The sequence below is a fragment of the Pelodiscus sinensis genome, chromosome 11, assembly GCF_049634645.1.
Source record: "Pelodiscus sinensis isolate JC-2024 chromosome 11, ASM4963464v1, whole genome shotgun sequence".
NCBI classification, from domain to species: Eukaryota; Metazoa; Chordata; order Testudines; family Trionychidae; genus Pelodiscus; species Pelodiscus sinensis.
The window spans coordinates 40941503-40960581 of record NC_134721.1 but is presented as its reverse complement, the minus strand read 5'-3'; the positions used below and the strand labels follow the sequence as shown (position 1 = coordinate 40960581).

The following is a 19079-nucleotide window of genomic DNA, read 5'->3' as shown; positions in this document are numbered from 1 at the left end:
GTTAATGATGATACAAATACAGATGCAAGGTTTTTGAGAGACCTTCAGACAATTGTGCATTTGTGGATAAGACCCCCAATTTGCCCTTTTTTCTACCCATTTGCAGGGCCCAAAGAAAATTTTCCAGAAATGCCACTTTTTAAAATCTAGGATCTCTAGAAAGATGCTTCATTGTCTCCATTTTTTCCATCATGACATTATAACTTAATCCCAATATTTTAGGAGCAATATTTGAACATAGTAGCTGAAAGCAGATGAAGGACAGAAAATGGAGGCCAATATTACATCTTTTCATTTTTAAGTACAATACATCACCTGGTGTCGTTGTTCAAAATATGATATTCGCATTGCCATGGTACAGCAGTTTGCCAAAGATTTTAACAGTGGTTACCATCAAGCCAGTTTGGTTTGGGTCTCATTTATTTTCAGAGTAGGAATTAGTCTTAATCTAGTAAAATGTAGAACTCAGTGCTCTTAACTCCTGTTGAAGAAATGGGAAATGGAAGGTGTTCGGCACCTCAGAGGAAGTGCTCAGCACTTGGCAGAACCATCTCTTATAAGACACTGTGCTTGTTAATGAGCAGAGGATAGCCCACAATAATATGTTCACATGTCAATCCAACTCATCCAGCTAAATTAGATACTTTTCATCTGTAGGATAATTGATGGTGTTACCTATCCTGGAACCATAAAAGAAAAAGAAGTTGCAAAAAAGCAATATGAGAAGGCCGTTTCACGGGGACAGACCGCAGGTCTTGTCAAGTAAGAATGCTGCTTTACAACGGGCTTAAACTTTTTGTTTCCATATTCCAGCATCCCATAGCTAAAAATGAAATTAGGAATGTACTTTATAGCTTCTGGTAAAAACGCACATTGTATATGAAAGGTTATTGGATTATTATATAATAGAGACAGGGCTTCTGATTGGTGATGGGCTATCCAGATTTGTGAAAAATTTAATTATGCAACCCTCACTAATTGAATAGTACATATTCATGTGATGACTCCCACTTAGCTGCCCATATAAATGCTTCTCAGTATGAATTAGTGATAAAGAATGAGACCCAGAAACCTCACTTCTCTTACATTCATTTTTGTGGGTCAGGCTGTGCATGGCTCTTGAACAGACATGCAAGAGGAGAGAAGGGACAAGCAGCCTTTTTTTCCCTCCTTTGTAACATTTCCAGGGCTTCAGGGAGAAAAACCGAAAAGTTCACTGTTTCAGTCAACATTGCAGCAGCCAGCAAGGTCACTTTTGAGCTCGTCTATGAGGAACTGCTGAAGCGAAACTTTGGAAAATACGAGATGTTCATTAAAGTAAAACCAAAGCAGCTTGTTAAAAACTTTGAGGTAAATGTCTCTGTTATTTAAATTGTACCCTGCTGTGGTTCCATTCTGTAGTTATAGAAACTCAAGATTCAATTAAATTTTGTGCATCTTTTGAAACATGCAAAATTACTCGTAACAGTCCATGCCAGTTCACAATTAAAGGGAAAGCCCCCAATCAATAGCTTGTGTGTCATGGTGATTATGTGTTTTATTACTGGTTTGCATACATAAGCTTCACTAATTGGAACAAGCAATAAGCCCTACTAAACTAGGATATATTGGAGAACGAGAAAATCATCACCAAACCTGAGGTAAAGATGGATGTGAAACACTTCTCTCTCACAAATGCTTTAAGGGTGCATCTATACTGCATCTGTAGCTTGAAATAAGCTACACAATTTGAGCTACGCAAATTGCGTAGCTTATTCCGAGTCAATTTCAAAATAGCTTATTTCATAATTTGGTGCTGCCTACACAAATTATTTCGAAATAACATGCTATTCCAAAACGACCCTCGCTCCTCGTGGAATGAGGTTTACGGGGACATCAGAATAGTGCACCCCTTATATTTTGAAATAATGGGCTTGCTGTTAAGACATGGGCTAGCTATCCCAAAATAACACTGCAGTGTAGACGTAGCCTAATAGAATAGTCTAAACCTTTGTCAAACTGATATCAAACAACACTGCCTGCATTCACAGACACATACAAACCATACCACTGGATTCAAACCCAGGTCTCCTTTGTTTAAGAAATCTCCTTATCTGTCCAACTAGAATCCATTGGTAATTCAATAATTTACTCTCCCAGGAGAGTGTGCTCAGGAGATGCTTTAAAAGCATGTATTCCATGACTGGTCATAAAAAATGCTTAAATCATTATTTACAACACTATGCAGAAGACTAAAACCATACTGCAGCCTAAAGAAATCATAATCAGATAGGTTCTCATGCTACTGATAGTACGATATTTTTAGAGGACATGACATCTGCCCCAAATCCTTGTGAGCAATTAGAAAAACAGTTGGGTTTCTTTTTTAAATCTCCCAGGGGAGCGTGGGTAGGTAACATAGAACAATCCAAGGATCTCCGATTCAAACATGAATGCTACTTTGCATTGTAAAGGCTGATTTCCCCTTTATTATGAAGTTCCCTATTCTGCATATACATTTTCTCACTGTCCTCCATGTAAGTCGCTGTATTTGTGGGTTTATCTATGACAGTGTATTTTCAATGAATGTTTCAGATCGAGGTAAACATCTTTGAACCCCAAGGCATCAGCGAGCTGGATGCACAAGGATCATTCATCACCAATGACCTGTCACAAGTACTTACAAAATCTTTCTCAGGAAAAAAGGTATAATGACCAATAACCTTAATAGGGAATGAATTTGTTACATTTTTCCTGCATTCTAACAGTCAGATCATCTATATATTTGGGAGAGTTTGTCTCTCTGTGACAGGTGGGCAATAATTTTTGCCGGGGGGAGGCACTCCAGGAATTTGGAAAATGGTTGAGGGCCACACTTTTCCATGATATTAATGGAGGCAGTGCGGGGTCTAGGCTGGGTGCAGGAGGGAGTTTGGGTGAAGGAGGCAGTTGTGACCTGGAGCGTGGGCTAGGGTGCAGGGGATTGGACTGTGACCTAGGACAGCAAATTGGGGCATAGGAGGAGGTGCAGGGATTTGGGTTGTGAGCTAGGGCAGGAGGGAACTGTGATCTGGGGGAGGGGGTTGGGATGCCAGATCTGGGAGGGGTTATGGGTACAAGAGTGGAGGGCAGAGACTTGGGGAAGGGAGTGGCTGGGGTGCCAGAGGCAGAGTCTGTCCAGGAGATTCATAGATTCATAGACTTTAAGGTCAGAAGGGACCATTATGATCATCTAGTCTGACCCCCTGCACAGTGCAGGCCACAGAATCTCAACCACCCCTCTTAGAATAATCCTCTCACCTATATCAAAGATATTGCATTCAAATACTTTGAAGGACCCAACATGCAGAGAGTCCTTCAGCTGTGATCTGTGCCCAATGCTACAGAGGAAGGCGAAAAACCTCCAGGGCCTCTGCCAATCTACCCTGGAGGAAAATTCCTTCCCGACCCCAAATATGGCGATCAGCTAAACCCTGAGCATGTGGGCAAGACTCACCAGCCAGACACCCAGAAAGTTCCCTATAGCAACTCCTATCATCCCTCCATTGACCTATTTCCAACTGATAATGAATGGTCAATTAGTTACCAAGATCATGTTATTTCATCCAACCATCCCCTTATCATAGAATCATAGAACTGGAAGAGACCCCAGAAGGTCGTCAAGTCCAGCCCCCCGCTCTAGGCAGGACCAATCCCATCTAAATCAACCCGGCCAGGGCTTTGTCAAGCCGAGACTTAAACACCTCTAGGGATGGAGACTCCACTACTTCCCTAGGTAATCCATTCCAATGCTTCACCACCCTTCTAGTAAAATAGTTTTTCCTAATATCCAATCTGGACCTCTCCCACCACAACTTGAGACCATTGCTCCTTGTTCTGCCATCTGTCACTACTGAGAACAGCCTCTCTCCATCCTCTTTGGAACCTCCCTTCAGGAAGTTGAAGGCTGCTATCAAATCTCCCCTCACTCTTCGCTTCTGCAGACTAAACAGACCCAAGTCCCTCAGCCTCTCCTCGTAGGTCATATGCTCCAGCCCCCTAATCATTTTGGTTGCCCTCCGCTGGACCCTCTCCAATGCTTCCGCATCCTTTTTGTAGTGGGGGGCCCAGAACTGGACACAATACTCCAGATGTGGCCTCACCAAAGCCGAATAAAGGGGAATAATGACATCTCTGGATCTGCTGGCAATGCTCCTCTTAATGCATCCTAATATGCCATTAGCCTTCTTGGCTACAAGGGCACACTGTTGACTCATATCTAGCTTCTCATCCACTGTAACCCCCAGGTCCTTTTCTGCAGAACTACAACTTAACTGGTTGGTCCCCAGCCTGTAACTATGCTTGGGATTCTTCCGTCCCAAGTGCAGGACTCTACACTTGTCTTTGTTGAATCTCATGGGATTTCTAGTGGCCCAATCCTCCAATTTGTCTAAGTCACTCTGGATCCTATCTCTGCCCTTAAGCGTATCTACCTCTCCCCCCAGCTTAGTGTCATCTGCAAACTTGCTGAGGGTGCAATCTATCCCCTCATCCAGGTCATTAATAAAGATATTGAACAAAACCGGTCCTAGAACCAAACCTTGGGGCACTCCACTAGAAATCGACCGCCATCCTGACATCGAACCGTTGATCACTACCCGCTGGGCCCGGCCTTCTAGCCATCTTTCTATCCATCTTACCGTCCATTTATCCAATCCACATTCCCTTAACTTGCTGGCAAGAATATTGTGGGAGACCGTATCAAAAGCCTTGCTAAAGTCAAGGTATATAACATCCACTGACTTTCCCATGTCCACCGAGCCAGTTACCTCATCATAGAAGCTAATCAGATTAGTCAGGCACGACTTGCCCTTTGTGAATCCATGCTGACTATTCCTGATCACTTTCCTCTCATCCAAGTGTCTCAAAATGGATTCCTTTAGGATCCCTTCCATGATTTTTCCGGGAACCGAGGTAAGACTGACCGGCCTATAGTTCCCTGGAACGTCCTTCTTCCCTTTTTTGAAGATGGGCACTACATTTGCCTTTTTCCAATCATCCAGGATTTCTCCCGATCTCCACGACTTTTCAAAGATAATGGCCAAAGGCTCCTCAATGACATTTGCCAACTCCCTCAGTACCCTCGGGTGCATTAAGTCCGGACCCATGGATTTGTGTACGTTTAGCTTTTCTAAATAGTTCCTAACCTGTTCTTTACCCACCAAGGGCTGTCCATCTTCTTCCCATTTTGCGTCACTTAGCACAGAAGTCCAGGAGCCGACCTTGTCCGTGAATACAGAGGCAAAGAAAGCATTGAGTACTTCAGCTTTCCCCACATCCTCTGTCACTAGGTTACCTCCTTCATCCATTAGGGACTGCACACCCTCTCTGATCACCTTCTTCTTGTTGACATGCCTGTAGAAACCTTTCTTGTTATCCTTCACATCCTTAGCCAGTCGTAACTCCATTTGCGCTTTCGCCTTCCTGATAACCCCCCGGCATTCTCGAACTATACATTTAAACTCCTCCCTAGTCATTTGTCCAAGTTTCCACTTTCTGTAAGCTTCCTTTTTGTGCTTAAGTTCACCAAGGATTTCCCCTGTAAGCCAATCCGGTCTCCTACCAGGTTTGCCTCTCTTGCTACTCATCGGGATGATTTCTTTCTGTGCCTTCAATAAGGCTTCTTTAAAATACTGCCAGCTGTCCTGGACTCCTTTCCCCTTCATGTTAACATCCCAGGGGATTCTTTCCATCAGATCTCTGAGGGAGTCAAAATCTGCTTTTTTGAAGTCCAAGGTGTGTATTTTACTACTCTCTTTCCTTCCTTTGGTCAGGATCCTGAAATCTACCATCTCATGATCACTGCTTCCCAGGTTGTCACCCACCTCTACGTCCCCTATTAGTTCCTCCCTGTTTGTGAGGAGAAGGTCAAGCTGTGCACGGCCCCTGGTCGGATCCTTCAGCACTTGTACCAAGAAGTTATCCCCAACATTCTCCAAAAACTTCCTGGATTGCCTGTGTACTGCCGTATTGGTTTCCCAACAGATGTCAGGGTGATTAAAGTCCCCCATGAGAACCAGGGCCTGCGATCTGGAAGCTTCGCTCAGTTGTCTGAAGAAAGCCTCATCTACCTCATCCACCTGGTTCGGTGGCCTGTAGCAGATACCAACCACAACATCACTGCTGTTTGCTCCTTTAAACCTGACCCATAGACTTTCAACAAGTTTTTCTCCCTCTTTATACTGGAGTTCAGAGCAATCATAGTGCTCTCTTACATATAGTGCAACTCCTCCTCCTTTTCTCCCCTGCCTATTCTTCCTGAACAATCTATACCCTTCCATGACAGCGCTCCAGTCATGCGAGTCATCCCACCAAGACTCTGTTATCCCAATTAAATCATATTTCTTGGTCTGGGCCAGGGCCTCCAGTTCTTCCTGCTTGTTGCCCAGGCTTCTCACATTAGTGTACAAACACTTCAGGTAACCAGTTGATTGCACTATCTTCTCCATTCGAAACTGGGGTCCTCCTTTCTCGCTCCTTGCTCTATGCATTTCTTTCCGGTATCTGACTTTCCCACTCCCCTCAGGGTTTTGGTCACCGTCCCCCGACGAACCTAGACTTACTAGCCAGTAGCCCATTCCTGAATCAGCCTCCCTGCCGCCAGTGTTCCCTCTAAGCTGCACACAGCCCAGCTTCACAGATGATCACTCAGATGCTCAGGGCTCCATGCAGGGAGTTGACTGACTGGGGCGGGGAGGGAGGGGGGACTGATTAATCCCCTGTGAAGCTCTGCTGCCTTGCAGCTTAGAGGGAACACTGCTGCCTGCCCTGCCCCTGCACTGGCTGCAGTCATGTGCTTTGGAGCCTCTTATGCTTGGTGGCTGCCTGTTGTTGAAAGAGGCAGCTCCCATTGGCCGGTTTCTAGCCAGAAACTGGCCAATAGTATTGTGCTGGGGGCAGGAGTGGCTCCTAAAGCACCCCCTTTCCTCCGGCCACATAAAACCATACAAAAAATCACCAGCCAGATGGAAGGGATTGGCTGGGGGTGCCCCACTCTCATCAGGGACTGCCCAAGCCCCGAGCCTTCCAACTCTAGGTGCCCTTTAAGGAGGACCCTCTCCCAGATTCATACCGGGATAGTTCCTGGTTGACCCTCTTCATCAGGGACCAGGGGAAATTATACAGTTTGCTGCATTTCCCACTCTGGCTGGGGAGCACAGGGGGCAGATGAACCTGGCTCTGCCTCAGGTGGGAGACATGTACCCCCCCCCCCACCGCTGTGCCTGCTGGAGCGCAGCAGCCATGGAGCGGTGCGTCTCACCTGCCCTCAAGCTGCTGCAGTGAGAGAAGGCTGGGGCTGTCCTCTCTCGCAGGGGCAGCCTGCACCCTGAACCCTTCATCCCCCTCCCCATCCCAGAGCAATGAATGGAATGAAGAAAAACAAAACTTACCTGAGTTAAAGACCGAAGCAGTGCTGGGTAAATCTTCTAGCTGCGAAAGAATAAATGTCAGCGCAATATATTGGGTTAATACAAATGGAAATGTACTGTCCTGGCCAGTAGTGGGGATGGGTGGAATAATACGATAGTTCCTCCCATCTCCAATTTCTGTAAGGCCTCTCTTCCCAAAGCTGCTCTAAATCATGCCATCTAATAACAGCCTTCTCTGGATTATACTGTAGCACAGAATATCCAGGTGCTCTGGTCATGCCCTTTCATTCCTTCTCTCTTAATAAAAGCCCTAGGCTATGTCTACACTCGCGACGTCTTGCGCGAGTAATATGCAAATGAGGCTAAGCGTGGAATATCGCCAAGCCTCATTTGCATACCGAATGAGTCACCATTTTTTTCAGAAGAGGCTCTTGTGCAAGAAGGAGCGTCTACACTGCCCCTTCTTGCGCAAGAAAAACCCTCCTGTGCAATGTCGTTCTTCCTCTCAAGTAATAGGTGTAACAGCATTGCGCAAGAGGGTTTTTCTTGCCCAAGAAGGGGCAGTGTAGACGCTCCTTCTTGCGCAAGAGCCTCTTCTGAATAAATGGTGGCTCATTAGGTATGCAAATAAGGCTCAGCGATATTCCACGCTTAGCCTCATTTGCATATTACTCATGCAAGAAGCCGCTAGTGTAGACATAGCCCTAGACTGGAGGCTGGAGACAGGAAATAAGCAGGCTGTATGTGAACCAAAGGTGGAGATGCTCTTTTACCCTCTGCCATTACAGGGTATTCTTCAGAGGCCAGCTACAGCCCTTTTATGCCACTGAAAATGACACAAAGGGACCACAGCATGAGGAAAAAGTCAGGAGACTGACTTTAAATCTACTCCATTGCTTTTTAAAGCATTTAGTATGAGGAACCAAGGTTTGAGATCTTGAAATTGAGCCTTAGCCTATTGATGTTACTGCTCTGCCATCCACTTGTTTAATGTGTTACAGTAGTGCATTAGGCCAGGGTGCCCTTGTGCTAGACAGTGGACAGAGAGAGGGGTGGTTTGTAGACAGACAAGTGACTGACCCTTTTGTGTTGGGTCAGTGTGGGTAGAACTGGCTATCCATTAGCATACTCCTTGCATTCTACTCTCCCATTTATCCCATTTTCAAATAACATCTAAAAATCACCCTTTTTGCAGGAGCATTTGTAAACGTTATTGTATAACTGTATAATGATGTTGTCAATATTTACATCTCTAACAGATGCCGAGGAAGGGCGTCATAATACTATTTTATTTTTAATATGTTTTTGCTACCGTACACAAACTCAGTTACTCAGAATAGTAAAAAAATATTGACTTGGGTCTAGATAGCTTGTTTAAAATGCCATCCATTTTAAACCAGTTTTATCCTGTAGACTTTCACTTTTCTGTATATACATTTGTCTCAAACACAACCCTTCTCATGTATTTTACATTAATTTACTAAAGCTTGAGTCTGACTGTTTCTGCTTTCAGGGCCATGTGTCTTTCAAGCCAACCCTTGACCAACAACGAACCTGTGCCACTTGCTCAACATCACTATTGGATGGTGATTTTATAATTAAGTATGATGTGAAGAGAGACAGTCCAGGTGATTTACAGGTAAATTCTAAACTTTAAAACGTCAGCTGGACATGCTGAGAATCTGAAGGGAGTCAACTGAAGTCACATCTTTTGCATATCTTCTCTGTGTTTCAGATTGTCAACGGATACTTTGTACACTTTTTTGCGCCAACAAATCTTCCACGTTTTCCAAAAAATGTGATTTTTGTAATAGACATTAGTGGCTCAATGGATGGAATAGGAATACAACAGGTAATTGATTACATTTACTACAACGTTAGTGATGGGGTACAGATTCTAGGGACCTGAAGACCCAGTGGAGGTATGTGACACTCCCTACCAAGAGGATGTGTTCTGAGTCTCATTTTAAACCAAAACTATGATCACGGATGTTTTCAAGCTATAGTTTTATATCTTTACAATTCTAAACCAAAATATCTACAAATAGTTTCTCCATGTTCTGGGTATCCTGTAAGTTTAAACATATGCATAATATTGTCTTTGTCCCCCTTTTTCTGTATCTTTTGTACTATCTTCCAGCTTTGGGTGATAGGAAGTGTCTTAGTATTAGAACTCCCCCCTCCATTCTGATGCTCAGACCTTCTGTTTTGCTGCTGCATATCAAGACCTAGGCTCTTTTACTTAAGATCTCCTTCCACACTCCAATGCTACTACTTAGTAGAACTAACCTTTCCCCTCAGCGTGGGCGATAATTAGCCAAGTGATCCTATCATAGGGCCTGATTTACATCTAATTGACCCAGAAGATATGCTGGCATAATTAATCAATTTGACTGGAATTATTCCTTGTTGATAGTAGCACGACTGAGGGCAGAATCAAGCTCAGATTTTTCACTACACGCTATATGAATGCTCAGTGAAACAAATCTTGTAAAGGCTGTTGGCGTTCCTTTGTTATTCAATGTACCCACATCAGTTTCATTCATTTAAAGTTGTATTTGTTTAATTATAGACAAGGCAAGCACTTCTTAAAATATTAGAGGATATTAAAGAAGAGGACTATTTTAATTTCATACTGTTTGGTACGGATGTACACATTTGGAAAGACAAATTAGTCCAAGCCACTCCTGAGAATCTGAAGGAAGCCAAGGAATTTGCTCAAGCTATTAGCACACGAGGCAGTAAGTATTGTAGTAAACTTGCCAATAGGTGGTACTTCAAATAAACACTGAAGAAGCTAACACACAAATTCAGTCTTCAGAGAATGAACTGAATGACAGTCAAGTTTTAAATAGAAATCACTACACCTCCATCCTAAAAATAGTATGTAAATTCACCAAAAAGCAAAAATCCTGTTACTGGAATTAAAAATTGAGAGATGAATCCTTCAATCCACAGTGACTCTTAGCACACAGGACTGAAGCACTTGGCCAGTGGTTAAAATTGACAGTACCACAGTTACAGAGACAGCAACTTTAGTCTCAAACTGCTAGCATTTCTGGGTGAATCTGAAAAATGCCTCCCCATGCATACCTCTGCTATTTGCATGGGTGTGTATGCGCGCGCACACACACACACACCCATGATAACAGATGCCTGCTAACTTTGGTCATAGTACTAGTGTTGCTAACTCTCATGACTTTTTTGTGAGTCTCCTGACATTTGGTGGTTTTCGCTAAAGCTCCAGCTGTTGGAGCCAGGAAGAGCTTAGCTTTCATTGTTTTTTAAAAAAGTAAATTTTCTTACTCCTCCTGGCTGTAGAGAAAAGTTAGAAAATGTGACCTGAGTGCAACCTAAAGACAGAAAGCAAAGAGAAAGAACCCAACATATATTATTTTTAATCATCTCCTGATTTGGAAGCCAATCTCATGATCTTTTGGAGCTTCTCTCAAATTTTGGATGCTTTGGGCTAGGAATACTGCATTTTGACACATACAGGCAGTCCCCGGGTTACTTACAAGATAGGGACTGTAGGTTTGTTCTTAAGTTGCTGAAACTGACCGCCAGTTCTGACTTACATACAGATTCAACTTAAGAACCCCAAGTCCCCAAGTCAGCTGCTGCTGAAACTGATCAGCGGCTGATTCCAGGAAGCCCGGGGCAGAGCAACTGTGCCTCGGGCTTCCTGTAGTCAGCGCTGGTCAGTTTCAGCAGCGGCTGACTTGGGGACGCCTGGGGCAGAGCAGCTGGGGTGCTGCCAGGTTGGTCCAGTAGTGCCCAAAGCGGCGCTGCGGGACCAACCGGCAGCGCCCCAGCTGCTCTGCCCCAGGGTCCACAACAAAAGCCTGGTCTGCTGGGGGGGGGGGCACACTAGCTGCGCTCCCCCCCAGCAGACCAGGGATAGGGGGAGCAAAGCCGCAGCGGCGGGGTGCCGCGCCTCTGAGGCTTTGCTCTGGCGCGGGACCCGCGGCGGCTGCGGCTTTGCTCGCGGTGCCCCTGGTCTGCTGGGGACCGTCTCCAGCAGACAAGGGACACTGCGAGCAAAGCCGCTGCAGCGGCGGGTTCCCTCGCGGTGTTCCTGGTCTGCGGGGGACCGTCTCCAGCAGACCAGGGGCACCGCGAGCAAAGCCGCAGCCGCGGCGGGTTCCCGCGCTTCAGAGGCTTTGGCAGAGCAAAGCCTCAGAAGCGCAGGAACCCGCCGTGGCTGCGGCTTTGCTCGCGGTGCCCCTGGTCTGCTGGAGACGGTCCCCCGCAGACCAGGGGCACCGGGAGCAGCTTTTCTCGCCCCGGAGGTCGAGGTGGCGGACCGCTGCCTGCAAGCTCCGGGGCGAGAAAGCCCCGTTCGTAAGTGCAGATCCGACATAAGTCGGATCCGCATAAGTCGGGGACTGCCTGTATAGCTGTCTTGAAGATTTTGGGAAGGATTACAAAGGAAATTTGTTGATGTACCCCAAATTTAACTGTTGTACATCCTCTGTTGCCTGGAGTCTGTACAGGCAGTCCCCGGGTTACATACAAGATAGGGACTGTAGGTTTGTTCTTAAGTTGAATTTGTATGTAAGTCGGAACTGGTACATATTGTAGGGGAAACTCTAGCCAAACATTTCTCCAGAGCTCAGTTTTATTCTCCCACACCTCACTTCCCTCAGTCCTTTATTCTCAAGCTGAGGTGTCTGCTGAGAAAAGCCGCTCCGCGTCTCCCTGATCTGCTGGGGGGAAGCAGCTAGTGCGGGGTTGCCTCACCCTGTTTGTAAGTAGGGATCCCAAGTATGTCGCATCCATGTAACCCGGGGACTGCATGTATTGTAGAGGCAAAAATCCCTTTGTGGCAACCATATGAATTACAGCTCCAGCGCCTGCAAGATTAAGCCTCCTGTGTTTGCAGATAATACTGCACTCTGCTGTAGCCCTTACTGACCAAAGGTTGCATTTGTGACAGAACCTCTTATGGAGTGTTTACAAGGTGTGATACATACTCCATCTGTATCTCTCTTCCCCTCCATTATCTAATGAAGGAAACATTAAAAATGGAGACTTACTGGCTAGGCAGTAGAACTGCAGCAAAGGACCTGGGAGTGATAGGGGTCCCAATCTGAATATAAGTCAACGGTGTGATGCCGTTGTAAACAAGGCAACTGTCATTCTGGTATGTATTCATAAGACACAGGCAATAATTCAGCTCTACTCAGCACTGGCGAGACCTTAGCTGTAGCTGTGTTTCCAGTTTGGACACTAGACGAAAAAAAAGTGCACAGATTAGAGAGACTCCAGAAGAGATCTACCCAAATGATGAAAGGTTTAGAAAAGCTAACCTATTAGGAAAAGTTGAAAGACCTGGACACGTTTAGTCTCTGATAACTGTCTTCAAGTATGTGAAAAGTTGTTATAGAGAAGACAGTGATCTCTTGTTCTCCATGTCCACCAAAAGTAGGACAAGAGGTAGTTTACAGTGAACCCTCGCTACTTCGCGGTTCGACTATCGCGGATTCACGACTTCGCGGACTTTTTTCATTACATTATGAATCCGCGATGGTCGAACCGCGAAGTAGCGGTTACCAAAACTTTAAAAAGCCTCCGGGGAAGCCGGCGGGGGGGCATCCCAGGCGCGCCTGGGCTGCTCCCCCGCCGGAGCCCCTCCGCGGCTTTCAAAGCCTCCGGGGAAGCCGGCGGGGGGGCATCCCAGGCGCGCCTGGGCTGCTCCCCCGCCGGAGCCCCTCCGCGGCTTTCAAAGCCTCGGGGGAAGCCGGCGGGGGGGCATCCCAGGCGCGCCTGGGCTGCTCCCCCGCCGGAGCCCCTCCGCGGCTTTCAAAGCCTCCGGGGAAGCCGGCGGGGGGGCATCCCAGGCGCGCCTGGGCTGCTCCCCCGCCGGAGCCCCTCCGCGGCTTTCAAAGCCTCGGGGGAAGCCGGCGGGGGGGCATCCCAGGCGCGCCTGGGCTGCTCCCCCGCCGGAGCCCCTCCGCGGCTTTCAAAGCCTCGGGGGAAGCCGGCGGGGGGGCATCCCAGGCGCGCCTGGGCTGCTCCCCCGCCGGAGCCCCTCCGCGGCTTTCAAAGCCTCCGGGGAAGCCGGCGGGGGGGCATCCCAGGCGCGCCTGGGCTGCTCCCCCGCCGGAGCCCCTCCGCGGCTTTCAAAGCCTCGGGGGAAGCCGGCGGGGGGGCTTTGAAAGCCGCGGAGGGGCTCCGGCGGGGGAGCAGCCCAGGCGCGCCTGGGATGCCCCCCCGCCGGCTTCCCCCGAGGCTTTGAAAGCCGCGGAGGGGCTCCGGCGGGGGAGCAGCCCAGGCGCGCCTGGGATGCCCCCCCGCCGGCTTCCCCCGAGGCTTTGAAAGCCGCGGAGGGGCTCCGGCGGGGGAGCAGCCCAGGCGCGCCTGGGATGCCCCCCCCGCCGGCTTCCCCCGAGGCTTTGAAAGCCGCGGAGGGGCTCCGGCGGGGGAGCAGCCCAGGCGCGCCTGGGATGCCCCCCCGCCGGCTTCCCCCGAGGCTTTGAAAGCCGCGGAGGGGCTCCGGCGGGGGAGCAGCCCAGGCGCGCCTGGGATGCCCCCCCCGCCGGCTTCCCCCGAGGCTTTGAAAGCCGCGGAGGGGCTCCGGCGGGGGAGCAGCCCAGGCGCGCCTGGGATGCCCCGCCCCCCCCCCCCCTTCCCCCGAGGCTTTGAGGATCCTACTTCTACTTCGCGGATTTTCATCTATCGCGGTAGGGTTTGGAACCTATCTACCGCGATAAACGAGGGTTCACTGTACTTGCTTTGTGGCACGATTTACATTCAATGTTAGGAAAAAATTTCTAACACTAAGGATAGTTTAAGTAAGGGAACAGATTACTTTGTGAGGGTGTGGAATTGCTATAGTTTGAGAGCTGCGTCTAGACTGGGAAGTTTTTCCGCAAAAGCAACTGCTTTTGCAGAAAAACTTGCCAGCTGTCTGCACTGTCCACTTGAATTTGCGCAAGAACACGGACGATCTCATGTATGATCATCAGCGTCTTGCGCAAATACGACTCTCCCGTTCGGGAAAAAGCCCTCTTGTGCAAATGCTTTTGCGCAAGAGAGCCAGTGTAGACAACTGAGAACTGTTTTGTGCAAAAAAGCCCCGATGGCGAAAATGGCAATCAGGGCTTTCTTGCGCAAAACCGCATCTAGATTGGCACGGACGCTTTTCCGCAAAAAGTGCTTTTGCGCAAAACGTCCATGCCAATCTAGACGCTCTTTTCCTCAAATGCTTTTAACGGAAAAACTTTTCCGTTAAAAGCATTTGCAGAAAATCATGCCAGTCTAGACATAGCCGAGGTGTTTTAAGAAAGGTTAGATAAACACCAGGTGGGGATGGTCTAAATATACTTAATTCTGCCGTAGCATGGGGAGATAGAATGAGATGTCCTCCTGAAGTCCTTTCTAGCCCTATATTTCTATGAATCTATGATTAAAAATATTTCTCTTTTTGACCACCAGTTTTTAACCCTAATGTGTATCTACATTGCAGTGACAAATCTACATGGTGGTTTAATGAAGGGAATTGAAATGCTGAATACAGCCTATGAAACAAATTCTGTGCCCAAGAGAAGTGCATCTATAATTATCATGTTAACAGATGGTCAACCTAATCAAGGTAAGTGTCTTAGTAAATGAAATAAACATAAAGTGGAATTAAGCAGGTGAAAGAAAATAATTACTTTACCAGTCTGTCATTTCAGCAGATGAAAGACCTGCTTCCCCATTGATTTCAATGGAATTACAAATAGTGAAATGCTGCTATAGCAGACTGGAGAATTAGGTCTTTGGTTTCAGTTCATCATTCACTATTCATAAGCATATATTGGTTTGATCATCTCATCCTAGTTACAATCTGGCCACATTACTAAACTTCTACCCAACATCATCCTTGCTATACTAAGAACATTTTTAGGGGTGTGGCTAAATTAATTCAGTTACATTGATGCAAACCCTTAATTTAGATGGCCTGCACTGATGGGGAGGTGTCAGTTAAGCTAAACTGCTGTATGCCTTGCTTTGAGCTGGAGCAGCATATCTACATTAGGAGTTTGCACTGGTCTACCTGAATAGTTATGGTGGTGACAATTTCCTTTACAGGGTTTTATTTCTTGGTGATGAATAAATATGAGAAGTGGGTTTCTTCCACCCATTCTGTCCATTAATCACCATTGCATCAAGGCCCTCCTAAATATGGAGTAGAAGAGATGGGCATGCCAAGATGTGGCCGGGAGTTTGAGGAGAACTCCATAAGACATGCTACTCCTACTTGTAGAGTAGCCCATAAGAAAAGCAGCGGCTCCCACAATGCCATAACAGAAATATACATGGGACTTCCCTAAGTTATGCTGATGGCTGCACCAATCTGTGAACCTCCTGAAAGCATAAATGTGGCCTGTATGTATTCTGTCTCTTGAAGAACCTCATTTAAGGAGTTAATACAGGGTTTGAGTTTTTTTTTAAGGAAGTCTGCCTTGTAAGTTAGGGTATGTCTACACTACCACCCTAGTTCGAACTAGGGTGGTAATGTAGTCAACCGGAGTTGCAAATGAAGCCCGGGATTTGAATTTCCTGGGCTTCATTTGCATATTGCCGAGCACCGCCATTTTTAAATGTCTGCTAGTTCGGACTCCGTGCCCCGCGGCTACATGCGGCACGAACTAGGTAGTTTGGACTAGGCTTCTTATTCCGAACTACCGTTACTAGTGGACATTTAAAAATGGCGGCGCCTGGCAACATGCAAATGAAGCCCGGGAAATTCAAATCCCGGGCTTCATTTGCAACTCCGGTAGACTACATTACCACCCTAGTTCGAACTAGGGTGGTAGTGTATACATACTCTTAGATACTTGTATATACTTTGTCTAAAGTGAGTTTAGAATTACTGCTATCTAGAAGATATGATAGTTGCATCCTGAAAAATATATATAAAAATAACTAACCTTGTGTCTTTCATTTTATTATTATTATTATTATTATTATTTTGGTTTGCTATTGCTTTCATAAACAAAATCTGGATGCCTCATTGCTTTGTGTTATCTAATATACAGGTGTATCAGACCCTCAGCAAATTCAAGCGAATGTAAAAACTGCCATTCAAGGAAAATACCCCTTATACAATCTAGCTTTTGGCTATGGTATAGACTATAATTTTCTAGAAAAGATGGCACTAGAGAATAAAGGGGTGGCTCGTCGCATTTATCCAGACTCTGATTCAGCCATACAAATGGAGGTAAAACCATAACCATCTAAATAGTGTCCTTGACAATGATATTTCTGATAACATTTGCCTTCACTTCCAGTGTAATTTAAAAAAATATGACCAGGTCCTGCAGTGCTAGCTGGTCCCTGGGTAACAGCTTTCCCCTTAGCTTATAGAATGAGTAGAAATTGGGAGGCAGCATGGGTTGATGAACCGTTTTGTTTGTTCCGGTGTCAGAAGGTCTGTGGGCACAGGAGTGCCTATAAATTACAAATGTGCTAGATCTAATCTTTTCTTTCCCCTCTAGGGTTTTTATGATGAAGTAGCCAATCCTATGCTTACAGAAGTAGAATTAAACTACCCTGAGAATGCAATTGCTGACTTAACACAAAACAATTTTAAGCATTACTATGATGGCTCTGAAATTGTAGTGGCTGGACGTATTACAGATAATGACTTGAACAGTTTGACGGCAGATGTGAAAGCTCAAGGTGTAAGTATGGGATTGGTCTGATTGGTTCAAGCCCTTCTTTGTTTCATAACATACCTGAATGGGTGAGAGTCCGAATTTGGCAGTGCATACAAATCCCCCAATGCACTTTTATTCTACAAATCAAATATTGCAAAGTACGAAGCATTTAAATATACCAAAGGCATGAAATGCAGTTAGCTAATTTTTTCTTTGAATCATTCTGATGTTAATCTGGAGTACTTTTGTACTTATGTCCAATGTGAGTAAATTAGTGTTGTTAGCAGAACCTTAATGTTGACATCTCTTGATTTTGTTTTGTTTTGTTTTTACAGGCTTAGACTTATTGTTTAATTAACGTGATGTGGCACAGTTGCATGGAATAATCTGTGGCTTTTAACTTTTTTATGCAAACATTTTTAAAAGTACAATTAGATATTCATCAGTATGACAGTTTGAAAATCTTGTTCTAATGCAATATTGCTTAGTGAAATCCACATACCAGCCTTGCTACTTCTTGCCCCCCACACCCTGCCAAGTATTGTGTGATTTGGTTTGCATGTCAAATGCATATGTCCTCCAAAATAGTCTTTAAGCCTTTGAGGAATACTTCCACTCTTAAAATCAATTTAATATTTGAAAGGTCTTCCCTTTGAAATACCCATAGAACTTTGCTTGTATTAGGTAGTAAGTGGACTAAAATAATTTCCACTCTCGGATTCTGCAACTAGTCTAAAAAATCCAGCATAAATGTACAACTTTCATCAAATATATAGTAGCACGTGTATATGGACTGTGACACAGATCGGTCCATTTCACATTACATATACTATATTTATCTCCATATTTGTCATTTGACGAAGTGGGCTGTTTCCACAAAAACTCATGAAACTATCAATGGGGATTTTTTGGTTAGTCTCTAAGGACTATTGGTTTTTTTTTACAGTTTTTCCTGTTACCAGTGCATAGTCTGGGTACCTGTTACAGAGAGAAGTTTCTTTCTTCCTAATAGGCACTAAATGATGTGACATATATCGAACAAGCAGACGTTAATGAAATGGCGAAAGCTCTTCAAGAACAGGAGTACATATTTGGGGATTACATTGAGAGGCTCTGGGCTTATCTCACCATCCAACAATTACTGGAAAAACGGTAACAACGTAAAAAATAAAATTCTCTGTGAAATAGTATGAAATCATTGGGCAGCTCATTGTTGATATGCATTACATATACTGAGAACCTTCAGAACTGTTTACCTATTATACTCTCTATCCCAAAACATAGTAGGTATTGTTTTTTTCAAGTTAATTTTAAAGGAATGCAAATACAGGACCAGACTGTGGCTACCTCCGCTGTCTGTCAGAGAAGTCAGGAACACTCTCACAAGGAAATGTGTATTTCTGTTCAACAGAAGTATTTTATATTTTAGCAGGAGAATTAAAAGCTTAAACCACTGTTTAATAATCTGGTTTTGTAGAAAGTTTATGTTCTGTTTCTCTTCTTTTATTCAGCACTGTAGCTCAGGGAGAAGAAAAGGACAACCTTACAGCAGAAGCTCTGGAGCTCTCTCTGAAATACAAGTTTGTGACACCTTTGACATCCATGGTGGTTACGAAACCAGAAGATAATGAGGATCAGTCTGCAATTGCTGATAAACCAGTAGAAGGTAAAGACATTTTCACAGTTGCACATTGCTAAGGGAATTGAAGTGACCATTTAACATTCCCTTAAATAGAAGTCTGTCACATTGGAGTGGAGGTTCAAATATAGCTACAAGTCTGTTTTCTGAGCCATGCCCTCCTATGCTAGTAGAGCTTTCTCCTGTGCAACATGTAGATTCATTTTCCTCCTTTAAACTCACTTCCATCAGTCCACTTTCCACTGCTACCCATTTCTCCATCAATTTAAAATATATTGTAAATTCAGACTCGATGGCTGTGTCTAGACTGGCAAGTTTTTCCGCAAAATCAGATGATTTTGCGGAAAAACTTGCCAGCTGTCTACACTGTCCGCTTGAATTTCCGGAAAAGCACTGATGATC

The 19079-nt window shown here is 45.4% G+C and overlaps 1 protein-coding gene across 1 annotated transcript in view; it reads left to right on the top strand.

Moving 5' to 3' along the window:
- Positions 1-19079, top strand: part of LOC102454156 (inter-alpha-trypsin inhibitor heavy chain H3) — a 46106-nt gene that overhangs the window by 7712 nt on the left and 19315 nt on the right. The window contains exons 4-14 of the mRNA XM_006127587.4: positions 658-762; positions 1188-1350; positions 2575-2685; positions 8902-9027; positions 9124-9240; positions 9961-10129; positions 14860-14985; positions 16418-16599; positions 16877-17062; positions 18051-18190; positions 18550-18704. Coding sequence (XP_006127649.2) covers positions 658-762; positions 1188-1350; positions 2575-2685; positions 8902-9027; positions 9124-9240; positions 9961-10129; positions 14860-14985; positions 16418-16599; positions 16877-17062; positions 18051-18190; positions 18550-18704 — 1580 coding nt within the window. The remainder of the gene's footprint in view (positions 1-657; positions 763-1187; positions 1351-2574; positions 2686-8901; positions 9028-9123; positions 9241-9960; positions 10130-14859; positions 14986-16417; positions 16600-16876; positions 17063-18050; positions 18191-18549; positions 18705-19079) is intronic.